The sequence below is a fragment of the Microtus oregoni genome, unplaced genomic scaffold (assembly GCF_018167655.1).
Source record: "Microtus oregoni isolate MIOR12 unplaced genomic scaffold, Mior012 000005F_ref0000423, whole genome shotgun sequence".
Lineage (NCBI taxonomy): Eukaryota > Metazoa > Chordata > Mammalia > Rodentia > Cricetidae > Microtus > Microtus oregoni.
This window is the reverse complement of record NW_024543064.1, coordinates 31,577,141-31,602,643: the sequence shown is the minus strand read 5'-3', so window position 1 is coordinate 31,602,643 and position 25,503 is coordinate 31,577,141. Positions and strand designations below refer to the sequence as shown.

General features: G+C 46.8%; 2 protein-coding genes across 5 annotated transcripts in view; both read left to right on the top strand.

Moving 5' to 3' along the window:
• Foxj3 (forkhead box J3) overlaps positions 1-13,391 on the top strand; it is a 107,081-nt gene extending 93,690 nt beyond the window's left edge. For all 4 annotated transcript variants that reach the window (XM_041651691.1, XM_041651692.1, XM_041651689.1 and 1 more), the window contains 6 exons: positions 1,647-1,821; positions 2,350-2,763; positions 5,325-5,426; positions 6,959-7,150; positions 8,780-8,887; positions 10,555-13,391. In XM_041651691.1, coding sequence (XP_041507625.1) covers positions 1,647-1,821; positions 2,350-2,763; positions 5,325-5,426; positions 6,959-7,150; positions 8,780-8,887; positions 10,555-10,670 — 1,107 coding nt within the window. In that variant the 3' untranslated portion in view covers positions 10,671-13,391. The remainder of the gene's footprint in view (positions 1-1,646; positions 1,822-2,349; positions 2,764-5,324; positions 5,427-6,958; positions 7,151-8,779; positions 8,888-10,554) is intronic.
• Positions 13,392-22,514: 9,123 nt separating this feature from the next.
• Positions 22,515-24,245, top strand: Guca2a (guanylate cyclase activator 2A). Its single transcript, XM_041652496.1, has 3 exons — positions 22,515-22,664; positions 23,404-23,611; positions 23,995-24,245. Exons 1-3 carry the CDS (start codon positions 22,557-22,559, stop codon positions 24,057-24,059), a joined length of 381 nt encoding a protein of 126 aa, XP_041508430.1. The 5' UTR covers positions 22,515-22,556; the 3' UTR covers positions 24,060-24,245.
• Positions 24,246-25,503: the final 1,258 nt, after the last annotated feature.

The following is a 25,503-nucleotide window of genomic DNA, read 5'->3' as shown; positions in this document are numbered from 1 at the left end:
GTGCAGTGTAAGCACATCAGAATGATGTCAGTTCCTACATCTCACATGGCAATATCAAACCAGACTGTCCCTATCCATGTGCAGACAGCATGAATAATGGGTTCTCTAGTGGAGCAATGGATTTTATATGGCAGTTGAATAGTTTTATATCTTGCAGTAATAGCCATTTTGGGAGTCAAGACAAACCTGTCCCTCACTGAGCCAGGGAGACCAATGAGAAGCTGCCCCATGGTTAACTCACAAGATAAGGCACCCTTCGCAGAACCACTTCTTGTCATGTTTGGGAATTATCAGAGTATGACATTAAAATTCTGTGCTTGGACTTTTCCTTTATAATTTGTGTGGTCATGTGTAAGGTTACCAGGATGCAGCTGATGGAGTCATTCCTCTTCATAAAAATAAATTAAAATTTAAAGAGGCTTATTTATTTTTATCTTATGTGTATGGATATTTTGTATTATATGTGTCTGTGGCTATGCATGTGGAGGTCTTTAGATCTTTTGGAACTAGAATTAGAAAAACCAAAGAAAAAAAGAAAATTAATATTTTCCTTATTATTGCAAATGCCATATGAGCATCATTTTGAATAACTAAATTTTTAGTAAATATACAGAACTTAAATTGCAGAACACTAAACAAATGGTAGTTTTTCACTTTTTGGTAGAATCCTTCAAAAATACAGTTGATGAAGGGCTGTAGATGTAACTCATTGGCAGAGCATTTGCCTAGCATATGTAGAACCTTGGGTTTCATCTCTAGCAAAAAAATAAAAATAAAAGGTATATAGTTATTTTTAAAAAAATCTAATTTCAGGTTGTACAGTTTTCAGAGCTAATTCTTGTTCACAGTTGTATATACCAGACTAAATGACCTCTGAGCTTCCCTGCATTCTCCATATTATCCTAGGCCTGCTAGGATTCAAGAGGCTCATGATTACATACATGACATGGCATGCAGGCAGCTAACTGACCCAAGCATAAATGAACAAAAATATGCCTTTTAAACTTAACATACACTCAATGCTTCTTATTTTTTGAGGTCTTGGTGGTATATCTATGCTACCTGTATAACTCAGGATCTCCTTTGGGTTTGCAGATTTGGGAGTCATTGTTTGGGTTTCTTTAGGGGGACAAGAGTTAGTATTAGGATTGCTGTCGGGGTATTGCACGTGCTGGACAGGCCCTCCAGTCTTCTGTATTGTTTATCTCTTCCATTCATGTTCCCTTCAGTTCCTTCTAAAATCGATGTATGCTGTTTTGGTCAGTGTCCTATGTCTGTTGATGGTATTTGAACTTACATGAAGATGATACAGAGAGATGGAAGCAGGATTTGGTAGCTTTATAGTATAGTGCAGTCTGTGGAAATCACGATGCAGAGAGACAGGGAGAATTCCAGTTTCAGCTTGTCTCTCACTTGCATTTCAATGACAAAAGTCACTGAATTTCTTTGAACTTACTGTCTTGCTTGTGCAAGTGGAAGCTGGATTGGATTTCTGTGGTTCCTCAAGATTCGTGCCAGTGATTTTCCTATGACCCTTCAAAGGTGTGCCTGGTTAAAAGATGGGAAAGCCATAGGCTGAGGTGATTGACTGAATTTCAGGTTGACACTAATGTCAAGCCATTATATTCATTGTTGTCTTTTATTAGGTCACTAATCATCCAGAACCAGTCTCTCAATCATTAACGCCTCAGCAGCAGCCACAGTATAATCTTCCAGAACGAGATAAACAACTGCTTTTCACAGAATACAATTTTGAAGATCTCAGTGCCTCATTTCGGAGTCTTTATAAGTCAGTTTTTGAGCAGTCACTCAGTCAACAAGGTGAGCTTCTTTTTGGTAATATAGATGTTTTAATTTAACACAGACTAGGTGTTAGACTTGCTTAATTTTAGAACAGTTACAATGAGGTTTGGGTAAGATTTATTACGCTTCTTGTGGCTTATTGATTTCTGTGTATATTTATGTTGTGGCAAAGGAATGACACATTCATTTCAACTTGTATGCATAGTTGACTTGATTACGAAGGTGTCCTAGAGCACTGTGCTGAAGAATTCTTACACCACATCTGTGGCATGTGGGATGTTGGAGTGGTAGTGGTTACACCACAAGAATACATGGGTTTTCTTTTCATTCTGACTAGCATTAGCACTGAGAAGCCCCTGGAGTTTATCACCATGTTTGTGGGTTTGTTTATGGCAGTTTTAAAAAATTGTGTATGTGTGTACATGAATGCATGTGTGTTCATGTATTGCTTTCTTACATATGAATGCCTTGCTTTGTAAATAATTCTACTGCAAGTGTCATAAGATAGAAGGAAATTTAACCGTGAATGCTCTTACTCTGTTTTAGGTTTGATGAGCATCCCTTCCGAATCTTCCCAGCAGCCCCACACTTCATGTTCCTATCAGCACTCTCCTAGCAGTACAGTGAGCTCTCACCCACACAGTAACCAAAGCAGCCTGCCCAACAGTCACAGTGGCCTCAATGCCACAGGCAGTAATTCAGTTGCACAGGTCTCACTGTCCCACCCCCAAATGCACACACAGCCCTCTCCACACACACCCCATCGACCGCATGGTTTACCACAACACCCACAGCGTCCCCAGCACCCAGCATCACACCCACAACAACACAGCCAGCTCCAGCCGCCTCATTCCCAGCACCCCTCTCCACATCAGCACATACAGCATCATCCAAACCATCAGCATCAGACATTAGCACATCAGCCACCCCCACCCCCACAACAGGTATCCTGTAATTCTGGTAAGTTTCTTTTGCTTTTGTTTGAATAACTGAATTAGACCTGTCCTTTGTTATTTGGGCCTCGTGCAGAACTTACTACTGAAACCTTTTTTACTTGTTCCCTTTCCTCTTTCTTTACTACAGTAGTAAACTATATATATATATGTGTGTGTGTGTGTGTGTGTGTGTGTGTGTGTGTGTGTGTGTGTATTCATTTCATCTTATTCAACCCATGGGTGACATATAGATTTCCTTAATTAAAATGCATCAATCAGCATAGGCAAACTCAGCCTTACAAGTTTTGCTTATATTCTTGTGTTGCCCCTGCCACTGCTTTTAGTGAGATTTGAATGACTGGAATGTGTGATCTATTTGCACCCCTGTGAGTCTATGTAAGTGTATAAGAAGCATCACAAGTTATGCCATAAAGACCTCTATTTGAATCTTTATTTTACAGCTCTTATGATTTAGAATAAATTGCTTGTTTTTATTTTTTTAGGAGTTTCTCAACAGGCGGTCTGAGCTAGTCTCAAACCTATGTTTACCTTCTATTTTACTAAAACAAACAAAAAATCGAAATGAATATTTTAAAATGAGTATTTTAAGAATCTATTGAACAGCCGGGCGGTGGTGGCGCGCGCCTTTAATCCCAGCACTTGGGAGGCAGAGCCAGGCGGATCTCTGTGAGTTTGAGGCCAGCCTGGTCTACAAGAGCTAGTTGCAGGACAGTCCCCAAAGCTACAGAGAAACCTGTCTCAAAAAAACAAAAACAAACAAACAAACAAAAAAGAGTCTATTGAACAAATAGCTTTTTAAATTTTTTGTTTGACTTTAATGGTTGGTTTTATTTTCCAAGTTAATAATTCTAAGTAGAGTAGGCTGGAGAGATGGCTCAGTGGTTGGGAGCATTGCCTGCTCTTCCAAGGGTCCTGAGTTCAATTCCCAGCAACCACATGATGGCTCACAACCATCTGTAATGAGGTTTGGTGCCCTCTTCTGGCCTGCAGATATACACGCAGACAGAATATTGTATACATAATAAATAAATAAATATTTAAAAAAAATAATTCTAAGTAGACTCTATAATTGAACATTTTCTGTCTTAATGAAATATTTCTTAGATATTTTGCAGTTATTTTTAGATAAATGCCATGAGAAAATTGTATTGTAGAATTAAAGCTCTTTTAGGGACAAGGAAAATGAAATTGTATGCCTTGTAAATATTTATATAGTCTTCAAAACCTTAAGCTTGTTATTCGTATGTCTCAGAGAATGGTTAATGACAGATCGGGCGGTTTCAGGAATATAAGTCTGTGGCGCTAGAGAGAAAAAGCCCAGTTAGAATCGACAGTTGGCACTCTCATCAGACTTCTTTGCCAGTGGCACCTGACAGAGAGAAGTCACCCCTTGGGAGGTAGAAGTAATCTCAGTGGCTCTGATGCATTCCAGTGAATTATGTATGAGGTGGGGCTAAACAAATTTTCTTTAATAGAGAGGAATGGAAGGATGAGAGCAGGAACGGAAGCTACTTGGGTACTCACTGTGTACTAGACAACCCAGATACATTATTATTCTTCCAAATCAAGTATAACTTAACAAAGTCTATAGATAGGCAAAGCGCAACTCAAAAGAACTGAAGCCATTTGCATAAGATGGCACTGCTAGTGGGTGACTTGGACACCCATAACACCAGATAGTCAAAAAGGACTAAAGCCATCAATGCTGATTTAGTGGGTAGCATTTACTCACTTCTGGAAGACTGTGTTGAGGACTTCCTGGTTCCTGAGGTTGCCTAAGCTTGTTAGCAGCCCCTTTCACTGTATAGTCCTATTCACTCCCATAGGTTGGAGCATTTGCTTATACTATGTTGCTTCTAAATCGAAACTGTCCATTATAACTTATGAAGAGAATAACTTTTTGGTAGTGTAGGAGATTGAATCTATGGCCTCACCATACACTAGGCAAATGCTCTTCCATGATCATTATCCCCAACAACAATGTGTCTTCTAAGGTCAACTACAAAGTAAGAAAATGAAATTTGAAAGAGGCAAGAACACTCATTTGCATGAGAGTTTCCCTTCCTGGTCATTATTTATACTATACAGATGAAAAGGGCCAGCACCAAGTTTTGTTTTTAAGGTGATAAGGCTATTTGCAGACTGTCAGACTAGAGATTAGAAGACCAGTATTAAAACCTTAAGTTCATTGCCAGGATCTTACACTACCTGTCGGTGTTCTCTTTATTTTACTTGAAAAATGGAGAGACGTGGAACTCTGGAGGAAGTTGATTCAAAGCCTGATACAATTGGTAAACATCTCTTTCTTTTCTTTTTTTTTTTTTTTTTGGTTTTTCAAGACAGGGTTTCTCTGTGGCTTTGGAGCCTGTAGACCAGGCTGGTCTCGAACTCACAGAGATCCGCCTGTCTCTGCCTCCCGAGTGCTGGGATTAAAGGCGTGCGCTACCATCGAAGACTAGACAGGATCAGCCAGTGTCAGAAATAAGGCCACTCACTGTCTTCTGTATGTATTCTTCCAGCAGTCACTATCCCAGTGTTAACAGTATTGTCACCATTACTTTGTAGGTGTTTCAAGTGATTGGTATGCAACACTTGACATGCTGAAGGAAAGCTGTCGAATTGCCAGCAGTGTTAACTGGTCAGATGTAGACCTTTCCCAGTTCCAAGGTAAGGGTTGGGTTCTTTCACACAGAACCAAATACCATGTATCTTTGTTGTTGAAATCAACATCTCCTACCAGGTATGTTGTTGGTATGTCTGCTCTTCCAGCATTTGGTGAGCAGAGGTAGGAGAATTGCTAAAAGTGAAGCCTGCTATAGACTACATAGCATAGCAAATGAGATGGGGGGAGGGGGAGGAAGAGAGAACACATTGGCAGTGGTTGTGTTAACGGACATTATTTATAAAAAACTTCTAATAAATTAGCCAGTTGATGTAGGAAAACATTACATATAAAAGTTCTGCAGGAATATTAGCCATGTTTGAAAGAATCAGTTTTCTTTTTGAGGCCATGGGACAATCACAAGTGCGGTTCACCTTTTACTTTTATCCCCCCATGTCTTATTGTATGTGTCTAGTATGTGTATAAGGAGTGCCAACACACACATGTATACATATGCACAAGTACATATCAGAGGATGATTCTTGGGAATCAATTCTGTTCTTCTACCATAGACTCCTAACAAGTAGAAATAACAAGCACTTTTATCAGCTGAGCCATTGTAGCAAGCTTTCTCATTGGACTTTATTTAGACCTCCAGCCCCCCAAATAATAACACAGAGGCTTTTTATTAGCTATGAATGCTTGACTTTAGCTTAGGTATGTTTCCAACTAGCTCATGTAATTTCAATTAACCTGTTTATATTAATCTATGTTTTTGCCACGTAGCTCATTACTTCTTTTCCATACTGTATCCATGCGCCTCAGTTTCTTCTCGAGTTCCCCCCTTTCCCTGGAATTGCTGCCTATTCCCTACTGGCTAGCTATTGGACATTCAGCTTTTTATTAAACCTATCAGAAAGCACCTTGGACAGAGAAACATTTTCACAATGTTTAAAAACTTATCCCATCTCTTTGGCCTAATTTGTGTGTATGTATGGTATGTGTGGGTATGCTTGCACACATGCAGGCCAGGCGTTGCTAACTTTTCTCCACCTTTTTTGGGGGGCGGGGGGACGACAGGGTTTCTCGTTGAACCTGAAGCTTACTGCTTTACCTAGAGTGGTTTTCCTCGTGTGTTGTGACCATCATGTTTTGTTTTGTTTTCATAGGCATGTGCCAGTACTCACTTTTAGTCAGGTTCTGGGGAATCCAAACTCAGGCCCTCATACAGCTCTACCCCCTTTTTGGGACAGGGTTTCTCACAGGCCTGGAGCTTACTAAGTAGGCTAGACTGACTGGCCAGTGAGTTCCAAGGACCTGTCTTTGGGAGCAAGCACCATGATTACAAGTATACCACCAAATCTGGCCCCTTTTTTAAAATGCAGGTTTTGGGGATTGAATCCAGGTCTGAGTGTTTCAAACCTAGGACTGTGAGCCCCTTGGGTAATCCTAAGTATCATAAAATGTCACTTTTCATTGCACAAGCAACTGCCACATCAGAGGACCTGAGTGATGGAGACTGGGGATTGAGAAGACTTGTATTGGTGTTCCTGCAGTGTTAGAGTTGTGCTCACTGTATCCCCATCTTTCCTTGTAGGTCTGATGGAGAGTATGAGGCAGGCGGATCTCAAGAACTGGTCATTAGATCAGGTTCAGTTTGCTGATCTCTGTTCCTCTCTTAATCAGTTCTTCACACAGACTGGCCTTATCCACTCACAGAGCAATGTTCAACAGAACGTCTGTCATGGTGCCATGCACCCAGCAAAGCCTTCCCAACACATTGGGGCAGGTATGGTCCTATGTGCACATACATAAATTCACTGTCTTAGGCAACAGGTGTGTGACGTGTCACTCAGGGTGATGTTGACCCATTTACGTTGTGTTATTTGTCAGAAATGAGTGATGGCAAATGGTTTAAGTGTGTTTTTCAAATTTTGAGGTGACAGGCTATCTTTGGTGATTGTGTGAGTTATGTGCTGCTGTCCTTTGTCATTTATAACTTTTCATTGTTATTAAACAAGTCTGTAAAAGATGCTTGTGTTTTCTTAAAACATAGTTATGAAATTATTTCACTTTAAATTTGTGTAGACTTGCAGCAAAAACCAAAAAGTTAAACCTTCTGAGGATGTTAAAATTAAAAGTTGAAGGTTCTTTTGAAGAATACACACAATGAAAAAAAAAAGAATACACACAATGTCAGGTTATCATTGTGAGGTTCTGTAATGAGGGCATAGAAAAATGAAAAATTATGGCTTTTTGTTTGTTTGTTTGTTTTATTTTTCCCTGTGAAAGTGTTAGGAATGCGACAGGATCTCAGCAAATTATTTTGGCAGTAATGACCTGGGGCTCAGACTTAGAGTCTGCTCCTGCCTCTGGCAAACTTCTTCTCTACTCCTGTTTCCCCATGTATGCAATAGAGGGGATGTTGGACTAGGTCATCTCTGAGGACATCTCAAGCCTGGGTACAAGTTTGGCTTTCCTGCAGTTACTGAAAATTTGTGCTTTTATTTCCTTCTTAGGGACCATAGTAGTAGTTGCTCTATAGTCTCATTGCATTGGTTGAGTTCAAGTGTAAGTTATGTGAGACACTAGCGTCCCTATGACATGACCTTCTCAAGATTCCAGGTAGTAGGATGCGAGCTAGTTTATGGCCTTTCTCCCTAGATTATGGGGGGGGGGGGTGTCGTCATGATGCTGTTTCCTTCGTACTTGACCCTTTTGAGGTGTTAACCCCAACCCTAACTTGGTGGCTCTTGTCAGTGAAAATATCTTGAGTCCCCTGAAATTCCATTGAAATGAGGTCTGTGCTTTTCATCTGCAAACTTGTTTAAATTTACAATTTAAAGTCACCTTTGCTTGGCTTAGCTGTGCCCTAACACAGGTCTTTACTGTTGCTTTGTGTCTTGGCCTCTCAGTTAATCAGCCTATGCCCGCTCAAACAGTCAAGGGGAATATCCAGGGCAGTAGAGAAGTGGGCAGCAGTAAAAGGAGTTTTTGAGCCAAGACACCTTGATTTTAAGTCCTGGATCTACAAGATTTGTCCCCTGGGGGAGCCTGCTTAAAATTTTGAGCTTCCTTTGACCCACTGTAGAAAGAAGTGAGTGATTCCTGTCTGGCTGTGTGTGTGGGTAATGGGAGGTTCAAGTGAAGTCATGAACATGGATATAATTTTGAACATGGATATAATAATGAAGTGACAATTATAGATGTCCTTGCCTATGAGCTTATACCAGTGTGCTCAATGCCTAGCAAGGTACCATTTCACCGACCAACTGCATTTCAGAAGGCATTTCCCTCCTCACTCTGATTGCCTTACCTACTTGACTTCATAGGCTTAACCATCAAGATTCTTATGCTTGCTTTGTTTTGCTGACAGTGGTAACATGTTTTCTCTTCTTCTGTTTTTTAATTTGATTAGGAAATTTATACATAGATTCCAGGCAAAATCTCCCTCCCTCGGTGATGCCACCCCCTGGTTATCCTCATATCCCACAGGCGCTCAGCACTCCAGGAGCTACGATGGCAGGTAGTGTCTGTGTACTACATTTGGGACCTAGAGTTTAACACTGACAAGCTAGAGCTGCCTTGTAGAAAATGAGGCTACTCTGAGAAGGCATGAGCTCTTTTTACGGCCTGAGGTGCAGAGTATCTTGAAGGGTTTTTTTGCTTTGATAGAACTTGATGCAGCTTTCAGAGGCCTGCTTCGACTAGCTGCTTCTGTGGATTCTTTTCCATTGATTCCAAAGAAATAATCCAACTATAGTACCCAGGCAGAAGGTGTTATAAGTTGCAAGTAGTCAGGAGACTAGGGCATGCTGTTAAAACTGGAAGGAACCTAGATGAGGAACTGCGGTCCAGAGAAAAGCTGCCAAGAACTTCCAGGCTGATGAGCAGTTGTACTGAGACTCAGGTCCTGACACTGCCATTCACTTTACCTCTCTGATATAAGACAGTAAGCAGTCTTTGCCAATGAGGGTGTATGAGACCTGGATAGAGTTGTGTATGCCAAGCAGTGGGAAAAGAAGGGGCTGTACTCAGTGATGTTTTCTGGATGAGGGTAACAGTGCATCTGCTGTTACACGCATACATGGTGTATGCACGTGCACACACAGAAAAACATAGGTACCTCAATACTGTGGCTAGAGCTCAAGCCAAAAGCTTGATTGCCATTCTCCTGCTTTGGCATCAAATTAGTGCCTGACATGCAGTGAGGGATTTATCCTTTTGTTAAATAAAGACACATTGGCATTTCCATAATGTGATACACTGAAAGTCTTAGCATTTTGTAATTGTATGTTAAAAGATTCACGAGAAAAATAATTGACAGGTAGTTTTAAATTTTGTTTTTAAGAGTACAAACAACAATAATATTCCAGTATGAATTTTACAGCATTTCAAAGGATTTGATTAAGTTCTAATAATAGAAAGGACCACTGTTAAGATAATAGAAAGGACCAGTGTTAGTAAATTTTTCTTATGTCCCAGTTTAACTTCAGTGGTACACCAATGACTTTTTATTAATTAAAATAAAATTTAGGCGTATGAGTGTTTTGCCTGTGTGCCACTTTGAGTGTGTCTGTTGCCCAAGGAGGTCAGAAGAGTGTGTCAGATCTAGTGGACTTGGAGTTGTAAGCCATCATGTGGGTGCTGGGAATAGAAGCTGGGTCTTCTGAAAGGACAGCCAGTGCTCCAGTTCTAACAGTGGAGTCATCTCTCCAGCCCCCTCTGATAATATTGATTGATGTTATTGAAACACACTAGAAAGAAAGGACTTATTAAATGACGGTCAGCATTTTTCTCATGCCTTCCTTACTGCAGGCTAATAAAACAGAAGACTGTTGTTTTTAGATTCAGATGAACTGGGTTTAAATCTGTGTGTTTGGATTCAGTCTGTGTATCCCGGACTGGTCTTGAGTCCATGATCCTTCTGCCTCTGTCTCCTCTGAGTGTTGAGAATATATGTATGTATACCTGGAGTTTTGTTCAATTTCTTTAACCCTATTCTCCTTACTAGAAAATAAGAACTGGAAGAACAACTTTGTTCCTCCAGTTTTGTTGAAGGCTTTCGATGGATTCTAGGTAGTGTCGCTGTTCCAGGCATGCCCTAGCACATACGGCATGCTCTAGGGGCTAGTTGTTCTCTTCCTGACTTCCCTACCCAGGTCCCTGCTGACACTGACTTCTTCTTTCTAGGCCATCACGGAGCCATGAACCAGCAGCACATGATGCCTTCCCAAGCCTTCCAGATGCGGCGCTCTTTGCCTCCAGATGATATCCAGGATGACTTTGATTGGGATTCAATAGTGTAGGCTTGTTTCTGCAAGACAGGCGACTCCAGCATCCTTTCTGTGCAGTGAAAGGAAGGATCAGAGTCCAGATGAGAAAACAAAGCGATGTTACCAGTGCTATCTAAATTACTTTTGAAGACAATCAGAGATTCTAGCTGGGTAACTTACTGCTTTTACCTGACCCAAGCAAGAACTACATGTTTGTCTCCCGCCAGTGCCCTCTGTAGCTCCTAACTGTTGTGATTTGGACAGCTTTTTGCATATTCGTGTCAGTTTGATGTTAACCACAAGTGCCAGACTGATTTTTTTCAGACAGAGCCTATTTTGCTGCAAGCAGTTTATAGATACATATGTGTAAATATGTGTACAAATATTACTGAAAGGCTTCAAGTTTTTTCTAATTGGATTATTGTGTCTTGACAAGAAAGTTACTGTCAGTTTTTATTCCTTGTTAGGCCATTTCTGCAGGATGCTTTCAGATGATGTAGGGAGCTGAAAGGAAATCGGTCTTTCCAAAGCCCAGTTTCCTTTTTAATCTTCAAAAATAGGAGTAATCGTGAATTCTAGCGAGTTCAGTCAAGGAGTCTGGAGTTGGTGCTCTCCGCGGTGCAGAGGGTCTATTGTTCCTGAGCAGGCTTGTCCACAGGGAGTTGTAGAGCGTGTGTTCCTCGCCAGCGTGTTTCCTCAGCTGCATTCTGACAGCTCTGAGATGTGTGAACTGATTGAAGCTAGGTATTGCTTGGCTTTTCAAACAAATCATTGTCTCCATATTCATTTAAGTATTTATTATTCAAAAGTGTTATTTTAATATTTATTGCTACTTTCTGTGAATGCACAGCTCTTTTGGGTTCACTAGGGAGAAATTTGTGTGGAAGCATGGTGGTTTTTTTTTTCTGGATAAAAGTTTACAGACAAAGACAATCAGAAACATTTGTCATTCTCGTTATCATCACTCCTTTTACCAGGTGAGTACGCTTCCTGTCTTACTTAGCCTTCCTGCTGATGGAGACTTAATAGCTACATAGGAATTTCCTGGACTTGAATCCGAGTCTGTTTAGGCAACAGGACATAGAGGCAGGGTTTATACAGCAGTGTCCTCACTCACTGTCTTAGGTAATGCTGGAAGGAACTGCCTGCTTCAGTCTTGAATGCAGACTGTGTGATTTGTTGTTGGGTCTGTGTGTGCCTGACAAATACCTTGGAGCTTTTATCAGTTGCTTTGTCTCGTTGTATATCACAGTTTGCATGGGTTGATGTGTTGATTTTATAATGAAAATAGGAGATTCTCTCCCCCACAGTGAATAGACTTTTAATTGGTTCTTTACAGGAGAGAAATCTGTTTTAATGAGGAAATAGATTCTGTCACATCAAGGAGAAATAACTGCTCACCAGTTGCTTGTCGTTGTCTCTGGGCTTAGCAATGCTAAATCATGTTAACTAAGCCTCAGCAAGTCTGTGGTTCAGTGATCTCTACTTGAACAAAGATTGTGTGTGTGTGTGTGTGTGTGTGTGTGTGTGTGTGTGAGAGAGAGAGAGAGAGAGAGAGAGAGAGAGAGAGATCGAGAGATCGATCGATCTGTTTATCTAATGGAGTGTTGCCTTGAACGAATCACTGGGAAGCCATGGAGGGCTGGGAAGAAAGAAGTTTTATGCATCTCTGTTGTTTGGGTCCCACTTGGCATGAAAAGGAAGCTCAGGTCCAGCCCCTCATATTAGTGAACACCAGAGGATTTTGAAACAGCAGCCAACAGTTCCTCTCAGAAGGACCAGGTGAGATGAGATGGCCACCTGCAGAGGAAAGCATGGGAAGATGGAGTTCCCAGTAGTTTACCCAAGTCTCTTGTTTCCTCTACACCAAAACAGCTCTGCTCCATGACTAGGATTGCTACTAGCAGTGTGCACTTTAAATAATTGGGTGTTGGAGTACTGCAGTCTCTGAAACAGAATGCTTGGATAGGACCAGTGATCGTGATTATACAAATTATGTGAAGCTCATTTCCCATTTGGCAATTATTTACTGATTTGCAGTGATTGACATATTTATTAATATTTGAACTAACCAATAATGGCACTTGAGACCAGACTCATCACTCTTCTGTATCCCTGTTCCCAAGGACTCAGAGCAGGCCCCAGTGGGCTGTGGCCAGGCTGGGCTACCTGGTGGGTGCAGAGTCCCTCTAGTGGCCATTTCTCTTGGTAATTGATGATACAGAACAAGTTCCCTTGGGCTTAAATTGACTGGAGACTTTGGGGTAAAGACTAATAAACGTACATAAACAGATGGGGTGCTCTGTCCAGGAGAAGAGTCCGACTGGCATTTGTGGCAGTGTTTGAAATGTAAATGTATTCTTGTGTGTTTATGTAAATATTTAATACATGTTTCTCAAATGTCCTTTGAAGTGGGAGGGAATCGATCTTGGGATAATTTCAAATGGAATAGAGTATTTTGATATGTTCATCAAGAGGGTGATGTGTACATACCTATATTGTATATATGTGGTGACATGCATTGGCTTTTGTGCAGAAACAACCTGCTCTCTGTGCTGCTGTTGGACAGTCAGTGTTTTAATGTTTCTACAGTTTTCCTATTGCACGATTTCATATTCTGCCGATGGTGAGTGGCACCCATTCTTTGTAACCGTTTAGTGCTGTAAAGAAATATCCCAAGTGTCATTAGGATTGTCGCTGCCAGAACTGATATGCATGGATGGCACTTAAAATAAATATATTATGATAACTGTATTTGCAACCTGATGGTCTGTGTCATTTGCCATAGCTGAAGGAGCCAGATTGGAACCTATGGCCAGGCCATGGAGCCCTTAGGCGTTTGAGACTGTGCCCATGCATTGCTACCTTAACATTAAGCTTAAAGATGTTTAATCGCTTTCCTGAGCCGACACGTGGGGAAAACTCTCCAGAGGAAAAATCAGAGACGAGAGAATCACAGTTCTGCCTTTAGTGAATATAGACTTGCCCGGGACAAGGAGCAAGCAGCACCTGGCCCAGACGCCACCTCCTTGGAAGTTTCCCTGGTAAGGAGGAGAATAGTGACATAGAAATGCCCCTTGAGAGAAGACATTGAAGTCAGCCTCCAGAGGTCCTCAGGCCAGCGTTTAGTCTCCGGACACTGGTGCACACCCTGCTCAGGGCTGCATTGGATGCAGGTTCCAAGAGGCTCAGCAGTAGACCTGCATGTGGACATGGAATCTCCTTTTATCCGAGAGAGCAGAGCTTCCTTCCTACCACTCTGGCAGTAGTCTGTCAAAGCTTCTGAGTTATACCGTGCACACTGCAGGAGCACCAGTGTCTGTGTTTGCAGATAGGAGCAGGCTCGGGAAGGAGAGAGAGCTTGCCTCAGCTCTTACTGTAGTCATGGACTTAGGATGGTTCATCTGGGGAGACTCCAAGGTTCTTTTCAACTGCACCGTTTGCCAAAACCAAGGATAGTGACTGCTCACCATTTTGTGTGTGTGTGTGTGTTTGTACACAGATCTCTTAGAGGGCAAGCCTGGGCTATGTTTCCATTGCAGGCAAGTTTTGGTCACCTAGTATTGATCGGTGTGCAGCTAGGATATGCCTCGCCTACCTGCTCAGAGGAAGTGGAAATAGTCATTGTGCTGCATATGTTTTTCTCTCAGCTGTAACATGTAACTCTGAGGGCTGGTCTTAACATGTGACCTGTGCCAGCTGGGTATAGTGTCCCGGACAAACCACGGAGCTCAGTCAGTCTTCATAAACTTCACGCTGGTAAGGGCCTTAGAAAAGTGATTAATGCTACCATCATATTTTTAAATTTTTTTTAATTTCCCATGTGTTGGTGTTTTGCCTGCATATATATATGAAGTCATACAGATTCGGATCCCCTGGAATTGTAGTTACAGATAGTTGTGAGCTGTCACGTGGGTGCTAGGAATTGAACCCAGGACCTCTGGAAGAGCCCCAAGCGCTCTCAACTGCTGAGCCATCTTTCTAGCCCCTATCCTCATATTTTGTTGAGCATTCAGACCCAGAAAAGGAAGCAGCTTGTTTCAAGTCCCACAGCTACTGAGTGAAAGGATTGAGACTCGTTGACCTAGCAGCAGTTGGGACTTCCTTCCTGTAAGCAGGTGGGAGGGGATGGCTCAAGAGGTAAAGCCACTTGCCCCCAAGGATTGATGGCTTGAATTCAGACCCCTCAGCTAGTGCTAGAAGGAGTTGTCCTCTGACTGACTCCCTGATCTGCTGTAACCTGCTGGTGTAGTGGGTGTCATGGCCCTGTGGTGTGAAGAGGGGGCAACTTTGGAGAAGTGAGGGATACCGCAACTGCAGCGTGCTCTGCAAGAGCACAGAGACTTAAATATTAGGGCTGCATCAGAGGGATCGTGCGTATGAGCAGAGCATTTCACCATGAATGTGTGTATTTCCCTTGGAGTCAAGCCAGTAGCCCCTTCTGGAGCTTGGGGATAGATTGCAGCAGCCAAGTACAGCAGACAGCACGCTGGCTAGCCGAGGCAGTCTCTGCATTGGTTTCTTCTGGAGTAGATTCAAGAGAGATTTTTTAACTTCTTCCTGTGCACTGCCCACCCCACCCCCCCCACCCCCCCCCCCCCCCCCCCCCCCCGCGCCATATACCATCAGTTGACAAATCAGCATGGGAACAGCAGTTGACTACATGCAACCACCAGTTCCCTAGCTCTTGAGCAGTGTCCCAAACAATGTGGACCCCAGGAGTACAGGATGGACAGCTGCTGTTTATCCCAAATACCTGGAACTGATCTTCATATTTGCTCTTTGAAAACAATCCCTGGGCCTGACTGTGGTATCTCCACTGTGAGGTTGTGGTGCTGGCCCTTAATCTAGGCACTCAGGCCGCAGAGGCAAGAGGATCTCTGAGTTTAAGGCTAGTCTGGTCTGCACAGCTTGTTCAAGACAGTTAGGGCTGTACAGAGAGACTCTTTCTCAAAAGAAACGAATACAGCATCTGCAGCACAGAGCAATAACTAACTGCCCAGGATTAGAGCTGGTAATAGCAGCAGTAGGGCTGACTTCAAAGCTAGTCCAAGTAGCCTTGGATCTCTGCTTCTCATCAGGTTGCTGTCTGTCCCAGGTCTTCCTAACTGCCCAGAGTAGAGCGAAGAGCTTCAGAAAGGCAAGGCTGCAGAGACTTGGTGGCTAAAAATGTGGTCTCCTTTGGGGGACCCTAGTTTTTTTTCCCTCTACCTGTGTCAGGCGGATTGAGTGGCTTACAACTACCTGTAATTTCAGCTCCAGGAGGATCCAGTGCCCTCATGCACAACAGACATACATACGTAATTTTAAAATAGTAAGTCTTTAAAATCATGGCACACACCTTTAATCCCAGCACTCAAGAGGCCGGGGCAGGTGGATCTCTGAGTTTAAGACCAGCCTGGTCTACAGAGTTTGTTCCAGGACAGCCAGAGAAACCCTTTCTGGAAAAACAAGAAAACAGAAGTCATGTAAGCAAAGGCTGCAGGAAATGCCTGTGACCACCAGGGGGCGGTGCTGCCTCTTTTCCTGATGGGTTCTTTCTACTCTGAGCCGTGCTGCCCCTCTGCAGCCCCCAGAGCTTACAAAGGAAGAGGATCCAACCCCATCTCTGTCCCCTCCTGCCGTGTGGTAACTGCTGGCTGGAGTTCTCAGCCTAAGTGCCATGTGGGGTTACTTCAGAGCTGCCGTGGCTGGACCGTAATGATGCTCACCACCCCCAGGGATGTCTCCCCGGACCTGCTGATGAAAGGTCTGACATTGTTCCCACGGGTGCCACTCAGGCGGAACCCACACCTTTCCCTCCCCAGCCCTGCCTGGGAGCCTGAGTGGGCCTGGATGGTGCCCCATGCACAGCTCCGTCAAGTGCATAATGATTATTGCCACCATTTGCCAGCTCCCTGCCCGGTACTTGACAGCCATTATCTGCCTCAGCACTCCCAGGCTCCTTGTGAGGTCAGTGTCATTATCTGCCTTTTACTGCCGGGTATTGCCACCCTGAGAGGTGAAGTGCCGTCCCAAAGGTCACACTGCCAGTGTGTAAGGGAGGGCAGCCCAGATCTGCCTCATTCCGGTCTGTGTTTTCCATAGAGGCCTATTTCCTTTTCCACAGTGATGCCAGGTGCCCTTGACCTCCTTCCCAGCCCACCCTACCCTAGAGCCTGTCCACATCCCTATTGAAGAATGTCACCCCTTTGCCTTCGGGCCCCCCAAAGGTCAGAGGGCTTCTTCCTGTCCCGTGCCTGCGTGATGCTTCAGTGACAGGAAAGGTCCTGGCTCACTCAGGCATAGGTGTGAAGCTGTGTGTGTGCGAGAGTGACAGACACCATGATGGGTGAATGAATTTATTTTAAATGATGTTATTTTCCATTTCCGTGTGTGTGTGTGTGTGCATGTTCTCAAGTTTGTCTGTATGGACACACAGGTGGCTATGTGTTCCTGTAGGTCAGCGAGACGGGTTCTCAAACCCAGAGCTCGCTGATAATTGTTTGGGGATTCCATCTCCACTTCCAAGGCTGCCAACCCACCCAGCATTATGTGGGTTCTGGAGATCCTAACACCAGTTGTTAGGGTCACTCACAGATGGGAGGTAGAGGGACAGGTCGGGGGGTGCAGACTCCTTGGATTCTGCTTAGGAGCATCTCTCTCTTCCTGGGTCCTGTATCCTAAGTAACACTCATCTGGGATTGCGGTTCTTACCCAGGTGCTGTTGGGGTTGGGGCCTGCGAGTCTTCTGTAGATAATTTTTTCTCATCACCTGCCTGGCTTGTCTCTGTTGCCGCTGTCGCGGGTAGTGGTGTTTTGAGCTAGATGGCAGACGTATACCTGCGCATGCCCAGCCTTCCGCATCCTGGATGGCAGATGTACACCTGCGCGTGCCCAGGCTTCCGCATCCTAGCGGAAAGCCAATCCCTTATCTTTTGGCCTGTAGTCCAAATCGCTGCAAACCTTGGGGCCCGGCACAACTGGTGCTTAAGGCAATGGAGAGAATATGAGGTTGGAGTCAGATTCTAGGGTTCCTTGTGAGCAAGACACTACATTCCCTGAGCCTCAGGATCCTCTGACATGGGAACACTTTACCTCAGACTGGTGTTGAGAAGCCAACATGGCACCTTCTTCCCTACCTCCCTCCACTCTAGACCAAGTTGCTAAACCAGCTGGTCTCCCTGCCCCCCACACCCTCACCCATACCTGCTGAGATGGGACATTCCCTTCCTTCCTGTTTGCTTGCTCACCAGCTACCCTCAGCCCACTGCCAGAGCGTCTCTGTACACAGTGGCTCTGCCAAGGTCTGAAACTGTCTCACTGTCATGAGGCAAGTGCCCAAGCTCGGCGCTGTTTGAGCCCTGCTGTACTTCAGCCATGGCCAGCTCTCCTTCTCTGGGCTCCCAGATCTACATCCGTCACATGCCACTTCAAATACCATTTCCACCAACAGGGATGCAGTAGTCTGGCCTCGGAGCAGCCTCGGGCTTTCCCCTCATGCCTCCTAGCATGTCCCACAAGGAGTCCATATCATGTCTTGGCTTTGGTTCCTGTGTGTGCACGGCACTCCTGAGGGTGGACACTCTAGCTGAGTCTCTTCTTCCTGCCCTCCAGGGTGGGAGGTTGTCTCAGTGAGATGCCTCCAGGACGGGGAGGAGGAGGAGGCAGCTGCCGTGTGTGAGCAGAGCAGATGGTGAACGGGTGTCCATCATCTCATCCGGGCCAACCACAGGGGGATGACTCGGCTGGGCAAACAAGCAGACACACCCTCTCCACTCCCCAGCTGCCCCCTGAAGCATCAAGAGAAAGCGCCCACCAGCCTGGAGCCTGGGGGAGGGAGAACTGGGCTTGGGCTCTGGCCAGGGCCTCCAAGCCCCACCAGCTGCCACTTCCTGTGTGACAGTGAGCACTCTCCGCTGCAACGTGGGCATTGCTGACTCGGCGGGCTGTCTTCCCTTGAAGGGGAAGTGTGTGTGTGCAACCAGGGGCAGTTCAGGAGGCCCTGCACTGCGCTGAGTAGAAGATCAGGTTTTTCTTTGGCATTTGAGAAAATTGGATTCAGTTCTGGAATTTATAGCTATATGACCACAGTTGTCACCAAATCCACCTGGCAGTAAATCTGAAAAAATGTGCCTTCCCCTGGGCTGAAGGTGGCCAAAGCTTGTGTTTACACGTGTGCCGTTGGCCCTATGCCCTTCTGCAGTGCACAGTCAATACAGCTGTACCCAGCAGCCATGTGCGTGTGCACCCTCAGGAAGTCAGGGGTTCTTAATCTCACTTAGCTTCAGCTTCAGCTCAGCACCCCACCCCTCAAAATGGGATTATGCAGTGATTTCTTACTCCTTTCCAAAGCTGTTAAAGAGGCTCATAGCCACTGGAATTCTCAGACCATTACGGCTTCCTGTGGGTTCCCGTGGCAACCAGAGATTGCTGTACCCTCTAAAACACGTTTACAAGTTTTACAGGTTGGACTAACATACAGACCAGACCACACCTCTCTCAGGGTCACACGAGTCAGGCATAGTGTGTTCCAGCTGTTTCTGGGCCTTCCTCGGTTTAGGCCTGTGGGCAAACACAGGAGTCCCCAGAGGGCTAAGTCTCTAGTAGACCTGACCAGTGGACACCGGGGAATCACAATGGGGTCACCTAGACACAGCCTTTAAGCCAGATATGCTGGTCAGAAGGAATAGTGTTAGTCTCCGTGGGAAGCCCAGGGTACCCCCACATCTGGCAGAACCCCTCCCAACTTCCAGCAGTGGGGGTAATAAGGACCCGTTGTTTTGGGAGTAGGGGCAGTCTGACAGCCAGAGCTGCAGAGCTCTCTGCCCGGGACTTGGCCCAGTCAGTATCAACAATTGTCAGCCACTGTTGTTAACTGCTATGGATATCAGTGCTTCGGGCAAGCCCTGCCACCTTCTGGATTAACTCTAGACATGGTGGCATCCACTGAATTCCGGGCCTTTTCTGAGCATTGAGCATACAGCAAATGTTGCTGGCCTCTCACAAGCTTGCTCGGATTGTGAGAGGAAGGCCTCTAGGATGCAGATGAGTGGAAGTGGTCCTAACTCCGGGGCTCAGGGGCCCTTGGAAGTTGCTAAAAAACACTGGAATCTGCAGCACAGAAGCTGAGACACTCAGGACAATTGACTTTTAAAAAATGAAGCTGACGCCAAATCTAGAGACAGCCTAGCTCCAGGACCTGAGCTCTGGCTTCCACTCTCACTCCTGATTAGTGCTTTGAGATCCTGATTGAGTGGTATACACAGCAGGGGCTAAATCATGACCTTGAGTGCCAGCCAGGCCAGGCAGTCTGGCTTTTCTCCAAGGTTTGGGGGCAGCAGTTGGTTGTCCCTACATGGTGAGGCAGTCAGGTCCAGGAGATACTGTGGCTTGGAAGGCCATGGAAGCGTGTCAGCTTGCCAGGAGAGGTGGCCTTGGGGATCCCAAACAAGTCACAAAGTGAGCAAGGCATGCAGGGTGCTGAGGACAGGCCTCTGGATTCAGGGTAAAAGCTTAGGGTTCCAGGATCACAACTAAGGTCCAAGTTCTAGCAACTTCAATGCAGGCTGATGATGTCATATGTTCCCTGAAAAAGAGACAGGGGACTAAACTCAGAGCTGGCCGCAGGTTGAACAGGGGCAGTAGTGGGAAAGGGAAGAACAGAATCGGTGGGCTTGGATAGGGCCAGACCCAAAGGGATAGGACCTCAGAGCTACTTCCTCTTTCCCACAGTGTGGTACCGCTTCATCCTAACAGGCACATGGAACAGCTCCTGGGCAGGAGAGGCAGCAGGGGTAGAAGCCCCTTCCCCTCGCCCAGTCACAGCCAGACCTTAGGAGGGAAGACAAGAGCAACCTTGAGCCAGAAAAGGTTGAGCTAGCACAGTCTCACCCTAAAGCCAAATCAAATCCCAGCACAGTCTTGGGCTCCTACGTCATCCCAGGCCTAACCCAAATCATAAACCCAGCCCCACCTTACCGGCAACCTCACTGCAAACTCCACTCAAAGGAGTCCGAACCCAGCCCCGCAGCCTCCATGCCCCTTAGTCTCCATCGTAGACTGTCCCGCCCAGACCCAACTCTTAGCAGGAACTCCCAGCCCCTGACCGACTGCCTAGTCCTCGTGTTAGCCCAGCTCGCCCCTGCAACCCACCCCAGTGCACCCCTCTCTCTCTCTTCCCCACTACATCATTCCTCCCATTGGCAGCAACAGTGACCTCACCTCCAACCCAGCTCACTGGTACCCAGCAACTGTGTATCCGTGCTTAGCTGCGCCCTTGTGGAGCACGTGGGTTACGCGTGTACTTGTCTGCAGGCACACAGATACACTGTTTCCTGAAGTACACACCTCCCCACTTCAGGACAAATACACATACTTTAGTGTATGCACATCTTCCTAGTATATACACATCCCCATGTACACACATACCTCAGCACACACATTCATCCTTAGCATAGACTCATCTACTCTAGTGTACATGTGCATATGCAATCATATACACACATCTCGGTTATGTCATCCTCAGACATACATAGGTACACAGTGCCTGCACATAAACACTCGTCAGTGCGCACACAAACAAGTTTGCACAAATCTTGCAGAATACCAACCTGTCTTTCAATACACACCTCAACATACATACACATCTCAGTGCGCACACATACTCCTTCAGTGTACATACATGACACTTCTCAGTGAATTCACACATTTGCACATGACCCCACAGTGGGGGGGGGTGCAGAAGTCCAGTCTAGCTTAGGACAGCATTGCAGGACCAAATGTTTCCTGCCCCTGCTGCTGGGTTAAACACTTTCTAGTCCCTTCTTCCTAGGCTCCTCTCCCATCCAGGGATGCTGTCCCTCACCCTGACTTTCTGGATATGCAGCTCTTGTGGTGGGGCAGCAGGAAGAAAAGGAGGCCCCAGGATAGCTTTCTTTAGAGTCCTGGGGCTCATACACCCTAGGTCCTGCAGTGGGCACACACTGCATTAGGCATGTTCGATCCTAACGGGTCAGATTGGAGGGGCCCAGATGCGCATAGATCCATCTCAGTCACTGAGAGCAGGGTGGGGCAGGTCAGAGGGCCATACCACCTGAGAACCTGCTGTAGCTGGGCTAGGCCGGTGGCCATCAGAGGAGACAATGGGGACCAGGAGGTGCTGCTGCTATTCAGGTAATGGGCACCTTAAGCAAGGGCTTCCTGTGTGCCAGGAACTGCATGGAACGCCTAGGGAGTCCGCATAGAACCCAGCACGAGGGCATCTGCCACCCGGGGAGGTATTCACAATGGTCTGCGTCAAGAACCTGATGGGACAATGGGACTTGGAGGGCAGGCATCTGCCACATCAAAACCAGGCAGGTGGTGGGATTTGAACGCATGCCTGAGAATGGCAGAGTTGAATCACAGAGACCAAGTCTGGAGTGTGTCTGGGTCGTGTGTTCCCAGTCTCCCCTTCCTCCTTTCTCGGGGTTCACTTTTCACAGCCCCCCCCTGAACTTTCCAGGCCCGGCTCACCTCTGGCTCCTAGCATCCCCTGTGGACAGAAGTACCCCATTCTCAAGCCTCTGCATTGGCTTGAGCTCCTTGGGGAGACCTCCTGTCCCAAATGGGAGATGCCTCTTTCATACTCCCCACCCCTATGCTAATGGCCCTGTCTCTGTTGTCATTGTCGTCACAGTTGCCTTTCTGGGCCTCTTTCTTCAAGGGCAGGGCTGGGTCTACAGGGCCTGGCCCAGAGTAAATGCAGGACCCAGCCCAGCTGGGGGTCAAAGTAGTGCCCAGGGAGGGGCCGGGACTCTGTTGATCTCTTATCTCCCAGGCTCCCTTGGCCTTATCTGATGGGGCTCAGCAGGCAGCAGATGAGGCTGACAAGGCCCCAGGGTTACTGAGTAACCCCCGGGCTCTTTAAAAGTCTCCCTGTTTACCCTGGCACCCAGCATGGGCCAGTTCTCTGCACTGCACACTGCTGCCATGAACGCCTGTTTGCTCTCTCTGCTGTGCCTCCTGGGTGCCTTGGCTGTCCTGGCAGAGGGGGTCACTGTGCAGGTATGGCCCCACCCTTACTTGAATCTGACCCATTCTTGGAATCCTGAAATGAGGGAAGGGCTTCCTCTGGGACCCTCGAGTCCTCCTGCCATGCAATTTTCTCCTTCAAATGTGGAGGCTAAAAATAAATAAATAACACTTGGAGAGACAGTAAGAACTAACAGCTGGGATAGACAGTGATAGAGCCCGGAGTCTGGCTGCTCCCCTTGTCCCACAGAAACCCGACAGCACTGGGGAGGAGGGATTGTTGGTGGCATTTCATAGAGCAGAAATGTGAGCTTCTCAAAGCTTCCAAAACAGCCAAACCCCGTGACTGGACTCCGATCTAGGCCTGGATCCCCCAGCTTACACTTGCCTGAAGGACCAGGCTTGGTCCCAGGCGTTGATTCCGGCTTCCTGGAGACCTGGAGGATTGGACATACCTATCAGTGATAGCAGATGCAAGCTTGGCTGTCAGCAAACGGATCGTGCGTGCTCAGGGAGACCTCTGGGGTCCTTGTATTGCTTCTGGGGGTGGAGGTGCTCTGGCCAGAGAAGACAGTCTGGGCTAGCTTGCTCACAGGTCAGTCACTGCGTCCCTGGCTCGCCACAGCTGTTTCCCTTTTTCTTACACGAACGCAGAGCTTCAAGCCTCCTACAAGCTCAGGGCCACAGAAGTCTGACCTCATGCTGCCCCAGCGAGCCACCCAGGCTGGGGCCACCTGCAGCCTGGCCTCATGCTTCTGGCTGTCTCTTTCAGGATGGGGACCTCTCCTTTCCTCTGGAGTCAGTCAAACAGCTTAAGGACCTCCAAGAGGAACTAAAGCCCCGGCTGGCGAGTCACAGGAGGGTTGCCGCCAGGCTTGCTCAGCCTGTGACACCATCGCTGTGCACCCACTCGGCCTTTCCAGAAGCTCTGAAGCCCCTCTGCCTGAAACCCAACGCGGAGGAGATCCTGCGGAGGCTGAGTGAGTGGCCGCTTGGCTAGTGTGACTGGGGTGTTCTCTGATTGGTGGTGCTTGAGGAGGCCTCGTGCTCTGATTGGTCAGTCCTAAGTGGGACCCGCTGAAACCCCTTAGAAAGGCCTTCATTCAGAAGCGTGGGTTAAAAGGAACCCGTCTTGTGATGGTAATAAGTCCATCTCCTCTTTCTGGGTAGAAGCTGCTCTGATTGGCTGACTTCAGTAATTCATATGCCCCATTTGAGGCAGAAAGCCCAGAGGGTCAGGGGAGACAGGATTGCTGGGATTAATCTTGGTGGCTGTTGAGAGATGACCAGACTCTAGTTGAAGAGGGAGGGGCTATGAAGGAAGGGTGGCTGTTTTTCACCAGGCATCTTCTCTCTTGACCAGAGGCCATTGCTCAGGACCCAAACACATGTGAGATCTGTGCCTACGCTGCCTGCACCGGATGCTAGGATGCCTTGTCTGCTCGGCCAGCGAGGAAGCCCCTGCTACCTTCTAGAAGCAAGGGCCTGACAAACTCCCAGCCCCAGCATCTCAACCTACCCTGCACATGCAGGGAGGAGGCTGAGGAGACAACTACCTGGGGAGTCCTACCTGGGGGCTGTGCTAACCCTCGGCCAATAAACCAGATTCCGGTACTCGGTGCATTTTGCCTCTGTTCTTTCCCTCGCTGTCGGTCTGCGGTCCTACAGCGCTGTGGACACTCACCTGCCCTCAGAAAGTTCGGGTTCAGTGTGCAAAGTGGAAGGCTCGAGTGGCAGGGGACCACCTGAGAGGGTAAAATCTTGCCTTTTCTCACATTCGCTGGGGTCACCAAGCTGCTAAGCCGTGTGTGAGGACAGGAAAATGTCAGGGCTGGTTTGTCCCATACAGGCATGTGACCGACCACTCAGGACCCGGCTCCCTCTGCCCAGCCACGCCGCTTCTTTGACCCCACTGGAAGCGGCACCTGCAGCTGTCTTCCTGCATGCCTAGTTAGGGTAGCAGCCAAGGTTCCAGGCTGCGTCCCCATGGCCTTGCCGATTCTCCCCAAGAAGAATGTTTATATGCCTTGTGGTCGTCTGTGCCTCTTGAGCCTCTAGCCACCCTGATGAGGACTTCTGTGTCTGAGGAAGTTGTTCCTGTCCTCACTTGGGGTGGATTCTGCCCCCAGTGATGACTGTTAGAAGAGGAACTGTGTGGGAGAAAATCCAGGACTCTGGGTCCCAGCCTCTGGTCTTCCACATCCTGTGTGATGTTAGGAAAACCACTTCCCTTCTCTGGGGTTCAGCTTCCTTCTCTGTGACAATATCTAGCTCTAGGCTCCCAGTTCAGGTCTGATAGAAACATAAGAGGAGTCCTCTAAATGGTTTTTAAGGAAAACAAACAGCAAAATCAAGGGTCCAGGCAGAGGTGACCACACACAGCAGGAAAACCATGTAATTACTTAGTAAGAATATGGGGGAGAGAGAAAGGCTGCCACTGGGGTGTGTTCTGGGAGAGTGGGAGGAGGGGAATTAGAGAGGGCTTCAAACAGACTTCGTCTGGAATTCAGAAGATACCGTACCCTCTTCTTGCTAAGGCCAGGAAGCTTTGCAAGGAGGAGGGGTCTTCATATCCTGGGGTCTGCGGTGGGATAGATGGATTTCAAAACCAGTATGAAGTAGGGAAGAAGGTAAACTTCCAGAAGGTAGGGATGGTGAGAAGACGGAGAGGCACTGGGGTAGTTCCGTCTACGCAATGTGGCGCATGCGTGAGAGGCAGGCAGGACAGAGCTTCACCCTGACTCTGAAAAGCCCCGCCCCCTCTCTCTGAGGCTTGCTTTCCTTGTGTGAAAATGGGGTTGGTGAGGGCTGCTGAGGGATTTGACGAACTGTGTGGAGGACAGGGTCATTTAATGCTTCAGAGTTGGAGCCA